The sequence below is a fragment of the Thermobia domestica genome, chromosome 15 (genome assembly GCF_964235325.1).
Source record: "Thermobia domestica chromosome 15, izTheDome1.hap1.1, whole genome shotgun sequence".
NCBI lineage: Eukaryota > Metazoa > Arthropoda > Insecta > Zygentoma > Lepismatidae > Thermobia > Thermobia domestica.
Window position 1 is genome coordinate 139,236,123 of NC_137468.1, and position 16,587 is coordinate 139,252,709.

A 16,587-nucleotide genomic window follows, 5' to 3' on the forward strand; every position below is an offset into this window, starting at 1 on the left:
ATTAGCAGAAACGAATGTGTATAGTAGAAACAACACAAAATGGATGTTTCACCTATCACACTCTTTTATGACTTCAATGAACAGGTGACTGGTTAAATTATTGCCAATAGCAACTTTTGGGACGTCACGGGCATTATGAAAATTACATGTAGGATACATAAATTGTTTAGTGCATATTACCGCTGTTACCGGCCGTAACAGTTTTTAAAAATGACATTTTTCTATTGTTTTATATGTCTCTACATTTCACCATCAAGATGGGAAAATGTTTACTTTTCTTTTTTTTTTTCTTCTTTTTTTTAAAAATCTGGATGGCGTAGCGGACACTTACATCTCACACATTTCTATTTAGTGTGTGGCACTGACCGTTCGTATTACGAAAACTATATCGTTCCATTAAGTATTCGGTTATTTTTTTAGATTTGTCCTGTTATAACTTTCTGTTATAGCTTTTCTTTTATAGTAATTCTCTTGTTATATATTTTATATTTTGTTGTTTATTCCTTTAGTGTTTTCGCGACCGTAGATTTAATTGCTATTACTTTGGTTTATTCTTTTAATTGTAGATCTTGTTTGCTTTACACTTTTGTTTAGAGGTTTTATTATGAATTTTTAATGTACAGCTTGTTTCGGCCGTTGGCCTTATCATGAAGGGGACAAATACTGACGCCACCATTAAATTTTAACAAAAACAATCAGTCAGTATTATTTTATTATTCCTTCGCTCTTCTGCACTCTTATAAACTCCACCTGTTCAATTAGTTATATCCTTCTGCTCTAAACTACATCTATTTTCCGCCTGGTAACATTATTTCAATGTTCCATAATAATTTCTCTGCTCTTTTATGTTTCGTTTTTTAATACTTCTTCCTTTTCTTATCTGATGAAGAATTTAGCGAAAAATCATATGGTCTATGCGATAATGTTTTCACTATTTTCTGATAAGTAATTAATTTCCTATTACTGTTTTCGTGTTTCTTTGCTCCAATCTAACTCTTTATATACAGATAGTTATCAAAATAATAGAAATGACGTACCTGCTTAATGCGGCATGGAACAACCGTTAGCGTCCAAATAGCTCTGATTTGTCATACGACAGAGATCTGTAGTATATCAGGCGGGGTAGTACGGAGGTATGTGTTGAAGCGGGCAGACGGTGGTGATGCAAAACGAAAGAATTCTCTAAATTTCAAATAGACCAAATTGTGGGTTTGCGGTTAGTTTGCGCAAGTGTATCTGAGGTGGCCAGTATGTTTAGTATACCGCAAGGAAGTCTGTGATGAACAAATGTATATGGCTTACAGAACTAATGGCGAAACAACATTGGGGAAGAATAATAGAGAACAAAAAGAAAAGCCTCAGTGGCAGAGATTACACTAAAAGCATTGAAGGAGATGGTAGTTCGAACAGATCACATTCCGCGCTGTACAGGTCACCAGGAATATCTTAATCCCATACACTCCCTAAGTCGCAGTTGTATATAGATATCATGACACATTTTCGTCCATATCATACCTTTCATTTCTGTATATATTCGGTTTTGTCTCTGCTTTGGTACTTTGTTCTACGCTCTCATCTATATTGGAATGTAATCGCATGCTTACATTTGTAAATACATTGTCTTTGATTTTCCGTTTGTCACTTTAATAAATATATGTATATAAAAGGACCAGAAAACGTTCGTTTGTTTTCTTCTAACTCCTATATTTGAGTTTGAGAGAATTTGAGTTTTTGATCTGTTATACATCTTATTCGAGTTTAAGTACACAGCTGAAACACAGAAAATCTATATAAGCCATCGAAAACAAATTACTTAGCAGGAAATATTAACTTCATGACAAATTATTCTATTCGCAAACGTTCCCCAGGCATTATCTGTCTACAAATATCTCACGCCATTACATTCAATCCGTTTTTCATTTTTAAATTCTTATCCTTTGTTATTATATTTTTTTATAAAATGTTCCCTATATAGTTTTCATTTCTCTTGCTTTTTTTAAATAAACTTTTTAGTATTTAATATAATTATACATTTATAAATTTATCTCTTCATTATAGCTTCTACGTGCTAAGTGCTTACCTAATAACCCATCCTGTTAGTTTTCTCTTCATTCACTGTACTTTCTCCACTTTCAATCTGATAATATTGTCATGTGATTCTGCATTGCAATATAGCACCCAACTTGACGCTTTACAACTATTTCTCTGTTCTTTAATTTTCTTTTGTTTCTATTGTTTTCCATTCTGATCTGATGAACCATTTAGCGGAAGGGCTTGCTGGACGCTTTCCTTAGGTTTTGTGATGTTTTATATTTTTTGCTAAGCAATTTGTTAGACAAGACTAACTGACGTTTGAGTACCAAGTATCACTGTGAATGGGAATACCCTAAAATTATATGTTTTTAAGTTGTTCTAGCATTGAACTAGAACAGTAATATAACATGAATAAATTATTCACACGATATAATATGTTGAAACGCTTTACTGAATGTCAACTAACGCTTGTTTTGTTTTCCAGTTTTGATAAAGATGTAATGGAATTTGAAGAAGTTTATTTAGAAATACAAAAAGAACTTGAGGACTACAAGGATAAATTATTTCTGAATACAACAAACGAAATCGAAGACGCGATTATGGAAAATTTAGATGCTTGTGGTTATCCTTATACACAATCTATGTTTCCACAAATTTGTGAGGGTATTCAGAAGATTGTTGACTCGAGACCTGATTCAGTCCCAGAGAAGAAAATGATAGTAGATGACGAGGAGCCAAGACGGGCTATCGGTGCTGGACGGAGCCGGGGTCTCACTTTGATGGTCGATACAATGAAGTGTGACCTTATTCCTACGGATGGTTTCTCAGGATTAAAGGTAATTTTATCTCATTAGTGATTTTATTTATATAGATATTAACAAAAGAGGAAACAACCGATTTTTTAACACACTATATCCTTTATAGATGTGAATTCAATTACGTATAACTCTCCTTTAGCCTAACCGGCATAACCGTGGGACGTAAAACTCAAAGATTTTTCAATTACATATAAAGAGTGAAAAAGTGACTGACTTGACCGGGACTCGAATTTGGGACCTCCGGCACCACAGACCCCTGCTGTGATTGGACAATCCCTGTGTTAATATCTATATGAAATCACAACTGTCATAAGTGTTCAATATATGGACACAGGGAGTGTCCAATCACAGCAGGGGGGTGTGGTACAACCCACGTGGCTCCAGTGGAGAGCACCGACCTCGAGAGTGAGAGAGTGGCTATTCTGGGAAGCGGACTGAGTGGCACGCTATGCCGGAAGTCCCGGCTTCGAGTTTAGGTCCAGTCAGTCACTTTTTCACTCTTTGTATGTTATTGATTTTATTTAATTATCTTCAAAACATACTAACAATATCGGTGGCGGTGCTATACTTTCACCTTAAAACACAAATAACAAAGCCATGTGGTAAATACAAACAACTAATTTAAGGTTATCATTATTACAGTGCTAACATAATATAAGTTCTCAGATTTAGTACTACTAGTAGTAGAAGGGGGTGGGAAGTATTTGGCTGTTGTTCTTGTTGTATACGCTGTACAATTCCCAATTCACAAAAATTAGGAAAGTGGTAAAAATTAAATATCTGAATATAATTATACAAATCTGAATAATTATATTAATTCTGAATATCAGAATTTATTAATATTCTGTCTGTCTGTAGATTACAAAGTGTAATCTACAGGGTGATTATAATTCAAGTTTCACTTTCAAAATGCTGTGAAAAAAGAACCACTGGTAAGAATGACTTCAAATTTGAACTGAATGTACTTGAAGAAGGGAGAAACGGTATGGCATAAGACAGAAATGTTCCAAAATGTATCAATAGATGGCGCTGTAAACGACATAACGAAAGTGAATTCGGCCACAAGTGACATTTTGAATTGAAATATGATGTCTTTGGCATGAGCTGCACATTAAACCAACCGTACTGTTCAATATGATTAATTGTTTCGATTTCGTGACTGAAAAAAATGTCTTTCAACTCATTCAACAATTGTGGCACTGTTAGTGGAAAGCCCACTACGGCAAGGTCATACCACATTGAAAAGTCGGTCATGGGAAAGTCGGTTTTCAATTAGGTCAAAAACTGCATTAAAAGCACGTAGTGATTCAGTTTTTAATTATCCTTAGGACAAAAACCGCATAAAAAGCACATATTGATTCGGTTTTTAATTGTCCTACACTTTGGAATTTTTTTTTCTTATGCCAAACCGTTTCCCCTTCTTCAAGTATATTCAGTTCAAATTTGAATTCATTTTGACCAGTGGCTCTTTTTTTTTTTTTTCTTTTTTTACAGCATTTTGAAAGTAAGACTTTAATTATAATTTAATTATAATTATAACCTGTATTCCTCCTAATGAGCAAATAGTTATCTGTATATATTAATTGTCGAAGTTCGAAAATTGAACTACATTAGAGAAAATTAAAATTAGTTACATTTATATATTAACTTCAGAAGATTCGGAATAAATTATATGTTGACAGTACACCTGCTTAGTTACATATACATGTTGGACACTTTTATCACTAGTAATTGTAGGAAAGAAGTTCAGTTTTTTTGTACTACCTTGCTTATACTCTAAAATGGTCTTGTAATGCCGCCGGTGTAGAAAGAATCGATTTTTAACAATAGCAATGTGTATAAAGAAAACATAAATATTTTAACACACAGATGTTGATTCAAATACATTGAATAATCATTAATAGTTGTGTCATTAATACAAAGTCTTTGCATGTTTAGCAAATACACACACACACACACACACACACATATATATATATATGCACCAAATTTCTTTATTATTATTATTATTATTATTATATACAGGCCACCAACTATCAATATAGTAGGGGATAATTGAAAAAGAAATGAAAGGAAATCTTTTAGTCTCACGTTCCACGATTATGGCGTGTAAGCTAAAGGAACCGGTAATAAGAAGAATGAAGAAAATGGATGCACGCACATGATGTTTGTCCACTACAAAGTTCACTTGAGATCGAACCAGGAACCTCGCTCACCAGAGGTGAACGCTCTACGCTGAGCCTCGCGGCCCCAATAATACAGTAATCCAGTACGCAAATTAAAAATACAGAAATATTTGTACCTAATGAATATTATTAACTAACTTAATGTGTGACCATTTTCCTAAAATATTGATACTGTTATTCTTTGTTCATATCGAGAATAAAATAGTTTCCAACAATAGCTAGATTTTTTAAAAAATATTAACTATAAATTAACAGTGATGTATAATATTTTTGAAGCTTATGGTCCACCATCCTGAGGAATTTCCAGCTGTTGGAGAACGTGGTATTCCTGTGGCACCTGGTACTGCTACTTTTGTCGCCGTTTCTGCCACAGAATCCTTCAGCACTGACTCTTTGCTGAGCATTCCTTATTCCAAACGAAGATGCATCTTCCCTACAGAGAAGAAACTGCAACATTACAAGCGATACAGCAGAGGAAGCTGTGAAGTAGAGTGTGAAACTGAATTTATCTATCAAGTTTGTGGTTGTATACCTTTCTACTACCCAGGTATTTTCCTATCTTTATTCTATAGCAATTTCTTTAGTTATTTGTTTCAAAATGATCTACATTATGAATAAGCTAATTGTTTTAAAGCTAATATTTGAGATTTTTTTTTATGTTAGCCACTAAGGAAGAGAAGTTTGTTATTACCTGAGACCAGATATTTTGGCACTAAAAACGTGGAAAATAGACACTTATAATTCAAGAAATAGGCAATACAGTTTAACACAAAATAATGAGCATAAACAGTGAATGAGATACAAAAAGCAAAACTTATGTATAAGTAGTATCCAAATAATCTAGAAGTATCTGATCGTTGCTTGAAAAGAGCACAACTTTCAATGAAAGAAGAATGATTTTTACTTCCCATGTACATCTAATAAACAAGTACTTTATCTAATATGTTAAGGTTCTTATTTTGCACTTATGTACTCGTAAAAGTATAAATAAAATAATTCACGTACCTTGCGTATATTTTCCTTGTTCCAAACGCCAATCATTTCGGCACCTGTTAGAATTTCTATATCTTTTTCAATTACACTTTACCCTAAAGGCGAGGAAACTAGTTGATTAACTAAATTTTGAGTTATTCTTCCACATATTGTGAATTCTTCAACACTCAAGTATCTTCAATATTAATTCACTGAAAACTTTCAATTTGAATATGAAAGCCGTATTTTGTAACGAACAGCGTGTAATCAAACTGAAGGTGATGGAATTTTGATTACACGCTGTTCGTTACAAAATATGGCTTTCATGATTAAACTGATAGTTTTGAGTAAATTAATCGCTTGAACAGTATACAGGATGTTTCAAAACAACACCGTCAATGTTTGAGAGGTGACTCCTGATACCAAGATAAGACAAAAAATATAAACCAACTTGGGTGCACAAATGCTTTCTTTCGGAGTTATAGGCTGCCGAAAACATGAAAAATTGAACTTTAAAGGTCCATATCTCCAATACTATGGAACCTACCGTAGTCGGGTAAAGACTACACTTAGGAACTAATATGTGCCCTATCCAAATATCCATGTTTCAAAATGCTGTGGTAGTTTCACAACAATTTTTATAGAGGTAGTTGGTGAGTACTTCAAGTCATACGCCCATAGCCAAACTTCCTCTGCAAAAGTTGCTACGTGAGTACCTTATGATTCTGAAACATGCATTTTTGGATAGTGCACATATTAGTTCCTAAGTGAAGTCTCGACTCGACTACGGTAGGTCCCATACTTTTGGAGCTATGAACCTTTAAAGTTCAATTTTTCATATTTTTGGCAGCTTATAACTTTGAAAGGAATCATTTGTGCACCCAGGTTGGTCTATACTTTTTGGCTTATCTTGGTGTCAGGAATCACCTCCCAGACGTTGTCGATGTTGTTTTGAAACACCCTGTATAATACATTAACAATTTAGAAAGAATAATATTGCAATGGAAGTTAATAATGAAGAATTTAGAATATGTGGAAGTACAACTCAAAACGTTGGAAATCAGTTTGATCCCTCGCGTTCAAAGTAAAGTGTAATTGATAAAGGTACCAGAAATTCTTACAGGTGCCAAAATGATTGACCTTTGATACAAGAAAGTTATACGCAAAGTATGTGAATTATTTTATTTTTATTTATAAGTAAATTATCTCTTACACTTCATACTTCACCCCTTCAGTACTTTTTATACAGCAGTCCGAAGAAAGAAATCATTGGTCACTTTCGTATGAGTATACAAATTAATAATCATATTAACACATCTTGACAGTCTGTCAAAAACAATTATTAATCGCGATTGGACATAAGAAGGTATTTTTCAAGTTGTTAATTATATTCCTAAATTGTGTATTTGATTGCACAATTTGTTTATTTATCAAGATCAATCTATAGTTCCAGGAATAACATCGGGAAAAGCAGGGAAGAAGATGGGGATCAAGTTCATTTTTATTTTTGAGCAATTTAGTTCATCTTTACCTTGTCCTTTAGCCGCAACAACTCCTTTACGTTTCTAAGTAGTCGCATTGTTTTCATGTACCGCGGTAGAGCTTGATCTTAACCTGGACATAATTTACTTGTTACTTTAAAAATTCCTTATTTTTTTGGAATTGACAAAAACCTTTCTCTAAAGAAGAGATTTACGTAGTTATCTCAATGAAGTACTGTATTTTTTAAGAAAATGGAAAAAGTAGCCGGTGTTAGGCATTAAAACAATGATATAGTCAACATAGAGTGAAATAAGAAAAGTACATAAAATAAATTTTGACGAAACTGAAGCAAAGTCTCTCCAAATGACCTTCAGCATATTCATTTTTATCGTATCTCTAGCATTGAGAAATAAGCATTTTGCCCAACATCCGTACTCTAGTATTACATACCAATAACTTATTAAGTTTAATTTGTAAAGACGACTATACGTGTATCACATATATTGATCTTTATTCAAACACAAACTGCATAAATCATATTCTTATTGATGAATATGTAATAAAATAAAAATTTAATCAATATTTACTAGCTTATTGCAATCTATAAACATCTAAACTATAACAATTGGTTTCTTTTATCACATAAGCTAACACCACTCAAATTAGAAGAGACTCCTCCTAATAAATGTAGTCAATACATTAACAACGAACGCTAATACATCCACCTTTAGATACCTCTTGCCCCATTATAGTCCACTTTTATTATATCTTTCATTTCCCAGCACTATGATTGAAGAATATTTTAATATTTTAACGATTAAATAAATAAAAAAAAATGTAAAACGCCATGGTCTGTACCGACCATTTTTAAATAATGGCCGTAAGAGGTTAGAAATAACAATTCAGTGTTTATAGACTTAGCATAGGATAGAATCTAATGGAGATTTTTTGTTTCTGTGGCAATAAATCTTCGAATTTCTTAAGCAATACAGTTGATCAGTTTATTTACTTTTGAGTGATGCTCTAAAAAAGACTGCACTAAGGGAAGACATGCATGCATCTCTGTGTCAAAGGTAGTTTTTCATTACTAATTATTCTTCTCAGGTAAGTAATCTTTTGATTGGTTTGGCACAGCTTTCCATAGTCTTCCTTATCCTTAGACATACTTTTTATTTCCATGTATTTTTTCTCTTTACATCTTGTGTTATTTGCTCCGTATATTTCAATCGTGAACTTCCTCCAGGTATTTTTCCTTCTGCCACTCCTTCTGTAGCTAACAGGGTGATTTCTCCATGTCTCATAATGTGTTCAATCATCCTATATTTTCAATTTACGGTAATACGAATATTCCACACAGTACCATCTTTATCGATACGAATACCAACTAATATACAGTCATTTATAATCTGTGTTGAAAAGTTTACTATGTATGTAAACCGTAACCTACATAATATTAAATTGTAGAAACAATTTGCAGACAACTGAAAGTTTTGAGTTTCTGGTAGAAGAATATACTCACTCCTTGAGTTCAGAGTAATTAACTCTTTGAGGCACGGTGGTAAGTAGTGCTTACCACCTTTGATATTCATTTTTGTCGTCCTACTATTAGGTGAAAGGTAAAATTAAATCAATTTGGTGTGTTTTGAGATTGTCTACATGTATAATTTTAATGAAAATTTTAAAAAATTCAAAAGAAATATTCTTCGTGCAGTAAGGGGTACAAAATAATGCTGGCTCCCGTGCCTCAAAGTGTTATCAATGTAGTTAGCTTCAGTTTAAATATTAACGAACTAAAATATCATTAACTTTTGGATTCGTTTATTGCAGAAAATCTCTCGTTTATTGGTTTTTGACATACTCGTTAATAATTGAAGACCACAGGGGAAAAAGGAGATAAGTAAACAAATGGTCGAAAATGAGTTAACAGCAGGATTTTGTAGCCTGAATAGTGTAGTTTGTATGGACTAAATCCCACTGTAAGAAGAAGGTCAATAACTAAGAAATTTAATGCTAAAGATTTTGCCCACAAGGGAAGAAGCAGGTAAGTCAGTGGGAAACAGGGCAATTGCGTAAAGTTATAAAAAACTGACTTGCCTCCTTTCCCCCCTGTAGTCTTCAATTACTTATATCATTAATATAGCAAAGAAGAAATCTTTTAATATTAGCATGCGAAAAATATAGTTGATAATACATTGATATACTTGCCTAGCATTGTTTTCAATATCGTGAATTATTGTCACACACACAGAAACAACACACACATTATATATATATATATATATATATATATATATATATATATATATATATATATATATATATATATATATATATATATATATATATATATATATATAGTTATAGTTTTATTTCTAGCGATACGCAATGGTACGATGCACCGGCACCTTTTCAATGAGACCGGAATATTTCCTCTTCTATCTTAAAAAGGGGTTGACGAGAAGCTTCGAAAAGATCAAATAGTAACTATATAGTTTTATCGAAAATCAGAATTTTTATTGTTCTCTTTTTCATTTGTCTCTTTCTAGAGAAAGAGTTGCAAGTCTTTATTCCTTCTTGAACCGACCATATAAATATTTTATTATCTTATAAAATTAAGATGTAAGAACCATATATTGTTAAGCCATCTTTATATATATGTACGTAAGAGTTTTTAGTTACAAGACTGCAGTGATATTTTACTGGACATTGTTATTATTATTATTATTATTATTATTATTATTATTATTATTATTATTATTATTATTATTATTATTATTATTATTATTATTATTATTATTAATCCCCTAAAATGTATACAACTTTTTTAGCCATTATGAACCTAAAGTCCAGCGTGCCGGCACCTTTATTTTTAGAAATAAAACGCTGTATATATCATCATAGGTATTCTGCCTTTATTGGCAAGTCACTTGCCGCAGCTGAGAAGCTTCCATGCTCCACGGTCCTCCGCTAACTACTTCGTCTTCGCGTATGATCTTTCTGTTTTTATATCATCCATTAATTGTAGTCTCCTTCGCCCCCTCCTTCTCTTTCCCGCCACCATTCTCTCTAGGACGTCCCTCATGATACAATCTCTTCTTAGTCAATGTCCCAACCAGTTTCTCTTCCTCTTCCTAATAATATCTAAAAGTGTTCTTTTCTCACCCACCATTTCTAACACTCTCTCATTCATTTTCCGCTCGACCCAACTAATTCTTTCCATTCTTCTCCACACCCACATTTCGAAGGCTTCCAGTCGATTTTCATCACCTTTACGTAATGTCCACGTTTCTGCCCCATACAGTACAACACTCCACACGAAGCATTTTATGAGTCTTTTTCTCAACTCTTTATTCAAGGTCCCACAAAACAGACTTTTCTTCCTCCTAAAGGCTTATTTCGCCATTCTTATCTTTGCTTTTATTTCACGTTCGCACTTCATGTTATTACTAAGAATACTACCCAGATATCGAAAACTATTCACTTGTTCTATTTTCTCCCCTCCTACTTTTATATTTGACACCGACCCCTTCGTTCCAATCACCATGGCTTTTGTCTTTCTAACATTTATTTTCATCCCATATTCTTCAAAGTCCTTTCTCATTTTTTCTAACATTTTATTGATTTTCTTTTCAGATTCTGCAACAAGCGCCATGTCGTCTGCAAATCTTATGCATTTAATCATTCTACCTCCTACCGAAATGCCATCATCATCATGTAAACTCTTTTTCACTATCTCTTCTAGATAGACATTAAATAGTGTTGGCGAGAGGCAGCATCCTTGTCGAACTCCGCTTCCAATTGCACTCTCTTCCGTCAGTTCTTCCCCTATCCTAACACTTACTTGTTGGTTCATGTATAAGTTTCTTATGAGTCTTCTATCTTTCCATTCCAACCCTATCTTCGTTAAAACTCCCAACAACAATTTCCAATTCACGCGGTCAAAAGCCTTTCTCTGTCTCTCTGTAATGTGCTCTGTCATCATGTTGCAGAATTCGAAAATATCAACCATTTTAGATTTTAGAGTTTGGCGATAAGAATAGAATCGCATTCCAAAAATTGACTATACTGTAATTATATTGAAATATGTAGTACTACTTGTTTTTAGAGTTCTTGTATTAGATTATTTTCTTTTCGAGCTTTTGAATCAAAATCCTAAGCCCATTTTCAAGAGAATTCCAGAAGAAAATTCTTTAATAGTTTAAGGTAAAGTGACAAGAACATTCTTTGGTTTCGTTAATAATGTAAAAGAATAGATGAAAAAGTTTCTGATAAATCTGGTTCATTCGATTAAGTTAGTGATAGTGATTTGAGTATGTTCATGTCTTGGTTATTTAGTTTATATTTTCGTATTTTTATATATTTCAGGGAATTACACAATATGTCCCAAGAAGATGGTTACAAACTGTGTGAAGAAGGTTCTAGGTATCTGTCTCAATCAATACGTTAAACATAAGTATGAATAGCATAATGTCTAAGTCATTCTCCAGACATGTTGTAACCTGAATAAAGATTTCAGTCGTCCGAAAAAAGGAGCAACATTGTTCACCGACATAAGTGTGGCACGTTTTTGATTAGTGTATTAGTATGCAATTTGTTAAAAAAAAATGAGCTTTTCAAACTCGAGGAGAAGTTGCACCCTTTGTTCACCTCAAATGACACTCCGGTTTCAAGTAATAAAGTAAAATCCAATTGCGCTTAACATTATTCCCTACAAGATTGCGCTTAACACTATTCTTTACAGGACAGCAGTACTGATCATTTAAAATCCTACAATTCCAAATGTTTAAAACAAATTCCTGAATAAAACAAATTCTAGTAGTAAAACAATTTTTACTACTAGATCAGCGGCATAAGAAGGTATAGATAAGGAAGAACTATACCGTCTATTTGGGCAGCGACTAAATAACTTGAAATAACTTTTCAATACAGAAATTTATACATACTCGGTAAAATAAGCTCATCAAACTTCGAAAGGTGATTCCTCGTATCAAAGGAAAAATGAAATGAAATCTTTAAGTTTTACGTCCCACGGTTATGCTAGTTAGCTAAAGGAGACGGTGATGATGAGAGATGAGTGAAATGGTGGAATGAAGAAAGTGGGAGGAAACGGGATAACCCCGAGAAAACCCACGAGCACGGTGTTTGTCCACCACAAAGTCCACACGGCGCGAGCTGGGATCGAACCAGGGACCCCAAGCACCGGAAGTGAACGCTCTACCACTGAGCACAGTGCCCCCTCGTATCAAAGGAAAAAGTTTTGGCAGTAAAATGCTAAAAAAAAATAACACCTTAATTAACAACCATCGCTTTTATAAGCTCATGATATCTATAGAATGAAATAATTGTTAGATTATCTATTCTTGTATTGATGCACATATATTTAAGAAAAAAAATTAAAAATCACGTTCGTGATTAATATATTCTAGAGTGTGTAACATTTATTCCAACTTCAACTACTTCTGTTGGACAGTTAGTTACATATTTGCCCTAAGTTCGTCAGAATATATATATGATTATTTAGCTACTTAAGATGTTAATCATCCAATGCATGTTCAGTTATAACACACAAAATAAAATAAATTTAAACTTGTGTATTTTACAAGAACTTTTTCACATTTACCTTATATTTTTATAATATTTCTTCCTTTTAAATTTAACATACATACATTTATAATGAATTCTCTTAACTGCCTAGAAATCTGTCTGTCCACACAAACTAACTACATAAATGTGCAGGTATGGCCATAAAAGAAAATAATATCCTCCGTACCAGATCATTATCCATAAGTACATTTACATATTTATACAGATTATCGTTATAAGTGAGTTAAAAGTTCCAGGACCCTTCTTTCTCCGAAACGATGGAGGTGTCGGCCATTCCGAGTTCACTATTATACATCGACATAGGGGCCACATCTTTAAGGATACTTCTGGTTGAAGATCACTATCTTGAAATCTAGAATATTGAAACGAAGTCAACGGTGTCATGTGGGGTTAAGGGAGATCATATCACCTTAGAAAGTTCCCCTAAATTCATTTATGTAATCAGATTATGCATATATGTTGTCACTTGAGAGTTCGGAGGGACAGAGAGGAACGGACGCTTAATAGAATACAAGTAAATAATGCTGGCACTGACCCCGAGATGAAATTATAGAAATGATCCTAATGTCTGGGGACCCTGCAATAGCTGCTGAATTTAACAACCTCCATTCAGGTACACTATCAATTTCACATAACTTGATTACATCATTAATAGCCATATTCCGTGAAACAGGAAGTGCTATAGACAAGTCTCGTAGGGGTAGTCTAAAGTTACTACTGATGAGGGAACATTAACAATAATTCTGGGAGCATTCACAAAGAGTCCAACGCGGTATACACTGTCTGTCAACACGATTAGGGATGAACCAGACATCAATTGTACATATTGTGACGCATATAACAATATGCGTATGGCATTTCAAGTGTTTGTAAATGTATTAGTTAATATGCTGAGTGCTAATTTTAACCATATGTTATCACAATTTTATTAAGATAATGATATATGTCTTGGAATTATTGTAATATCTGTTATCTGTTCAAACTGCTATCAGCTATGCAATTAATTTTCTTGAGTATTTTCTTCATGGCGTTTGTATAAGTAATCAAAACTTGTTTTAAAGGATGAAGGATGGATGCAACCGTAATAATCTGGTGCCGCATCAGTAGCGAGGTCATAAGAGTAGGTAAAACATGAAGAAACTGACTTGAATGAGTCAGAGCTATTGTTTCTGGTTCATAAGGAAATTACAGCAACAACATAAGCAGAACCTAAATGAACAAATACATATATTTTTCTATCCTCGTACAAAAATGATAACACATTATTGGGATGTCAGGTCCATTGAGCCCTTATAGAGCCTTTGGCGTCATATAATAGTCAGTATTCAAGAACATCAATTTTCAGTATGTATCAGCATTGATCTAACTATATTTAAGTACCAGTCGGTAGGCAAAGACCATAAAGATAGCAAAATTTATACTTTAACATGAACTTCTCACTGTATAATACTAATACAGCAGTGAGGATATAGGATACGTGAATTTTGAATCAAAATGAGATCTAGAGTTGAACTCAAGGCTTCAGCACTGAAAGCAGGAGTGTTAACTATTTACCCAAAAGAGAGTTCCGTATATGGTCGTGGAAGAAGGTGAAGAATGCAAAATATTTCCATATTATCATGTATTGTTATTGGGAAGTCAAATTAAGCAGGAAAGTCTGGAACCAAAATTGCTTTTTCTTTATTTCTTCATCACCCTGATTGAAATGAGAGCACGGGTGTTGTTTAGCCACTTCATTGAGAAGGATCTATTCACTGAACAATTTAAATGAAAATATGTATAAATATGTTGCATTCTAACATAATTAAATTATTAACTCACTCACCTTACTTTTTAATAACTAGTTCCTGAAGATTATATTCTTTTCGATGGATTTGCCACACAATCGATGAGTTGAGTTTTATCATGGATATATGGTTACCGTACGCGTCTTCAACGCAGGAGACCCGTGTTTGATTTCCAATGGAGCCCATGTTGTTCGGATCCCACGTTAAGATGTATGTCCACTTCTCATATAGCCTTGCTGCTTATAGGGACGTTAAGCCCAATCCAATTAACGGGGGTACGGTGGCTCAGTAGTAGATCGCTTACCTCTGGTGCTTGGGGTCCCTGATTCAATCCCCCAGCCAAGTAAGTTTGAGGTGGACAACATCGTGCTTGTGAGTTTTCTCAGGGTACTTCCTTTCCTCCCACTTTATCATTCCATCAATTCTTCGATCACCATCCATTTGCTTTAATCATCGTCTCCTTTAGCCTAACAGCCATAATTGTTGGACGTTAAACTCAAAGATTTCATTTCATTTTTTTTTTTCAATCCAATTAACCAACGACCAGTTAACCTTATAATACTCTACATTCTTGTGACATAGTGATTACTGTACAAGGTCTTAATACTTTATTCCTTATCAGTTATTGAATCTCTTTCTGTACAAAATCTTAAATAATTTGAGTCACATAATCGAAAAAAAGTATACGAATTTTTTCAAAAGAATTTGGAAATAAACTAATTTGAAATAAGTTTTAAGTTCATTTTTTTAAAAAATATAGTTTATAAATTATAGACAATTGCCACTATTAAACATTATTATATGTATTTCTTGGGTACACATTATAGGTACCTAAAATTTATTTTTGCATTTTATCTTTGAACTACATGAAAATTCTACTCGTTAAAATCTCATTAAATCAATCTATTACATGACTCCAGTGAAAATTGATTTAGATTAAAAATTTCATTCTCACAGTATTTTGAAATTCCATAGCTGGATAAATAAATAAATAAAGATTTTTTTGAAGATAGATAGAGGTACTTATAGGTGCTTGATTATGCATCCTCATTTTCCTTCTGTAATGCAAGATCCAAACAAAGTATCCAAAAATTAAAGAAAGAAAGAAAGAAAGAAAGAAATTATGAAATCATCCATGGTCTGTAAAATTTCTGGATTTTACTCTTACAAATCCGTCCTCCAGACATCATTTATACTGTCGCGTACAGCGAGAGAATAAAATAAATCAATTTTTTATAGAAAATTTAGTCATATCAATAACTGACACACACAAAAAAACTATAATAGTCAAGGAAATTAAAAAATAGTGTTTACAATCTCTTATTGTCATGGATAACAATATTTTATTAATGAAGCAATTGGTTTACTAAGGAACTGGCACACACATAAGGTACTGTAGTATAGTTGATATGGTGCTTTTTGGTAACAATGTAATCATTCAACTGTAAACATTTAATAGTATTAAGCTCGACATCTAATACAGTATATAAGCTTAACTGTTTACCAGATTTCTAACTTTCTTACTCAACGCTAAAGCGATTCTCGAGATATTGAAACGCTCTTAAAGAAAGTTTTAAGAGTTATTTTATATTAATGTATTGAACTTATTTTTGTGGTTAAATCTTAAATCCATATTTTTAGTAAGATTCTCTTTTAGGGCCTAATTGTCGTTAAGGCAAGATACAGTCTACACTTGCATCTTTT

At 33.1% G+C, this 16,587-nt stretch overlaps 1 protein-coding gene across 1 annotated transcript in view; it reads left to right on the forward strand.

Moving 5' to 3' along the window:
- The window catches only part of LOC145671912 (pickpocket protein 28-like), a 45,898-nt gene that overhangs the window by 20,828 nt on the left and 8,483 nt on the right, over positions 1-16,587 (forward strand). The window contains exons 4-6 of the mRNA XM_081741122.1: positions 2,519-2,870; positions 5,315-5,585; positions 11,858-11,914. Coding sequence (XP_081597248.1) covers positions 2,519-2,870; positions 5,315-5,585; positions 11,858-11,914 — 680 coding nt within the window. The remainder of the gene's footprint in view (positions 1-2,518; positions 2,871-5,314; positions 5,586-11,857; positions 11,915-16,587) is intronic.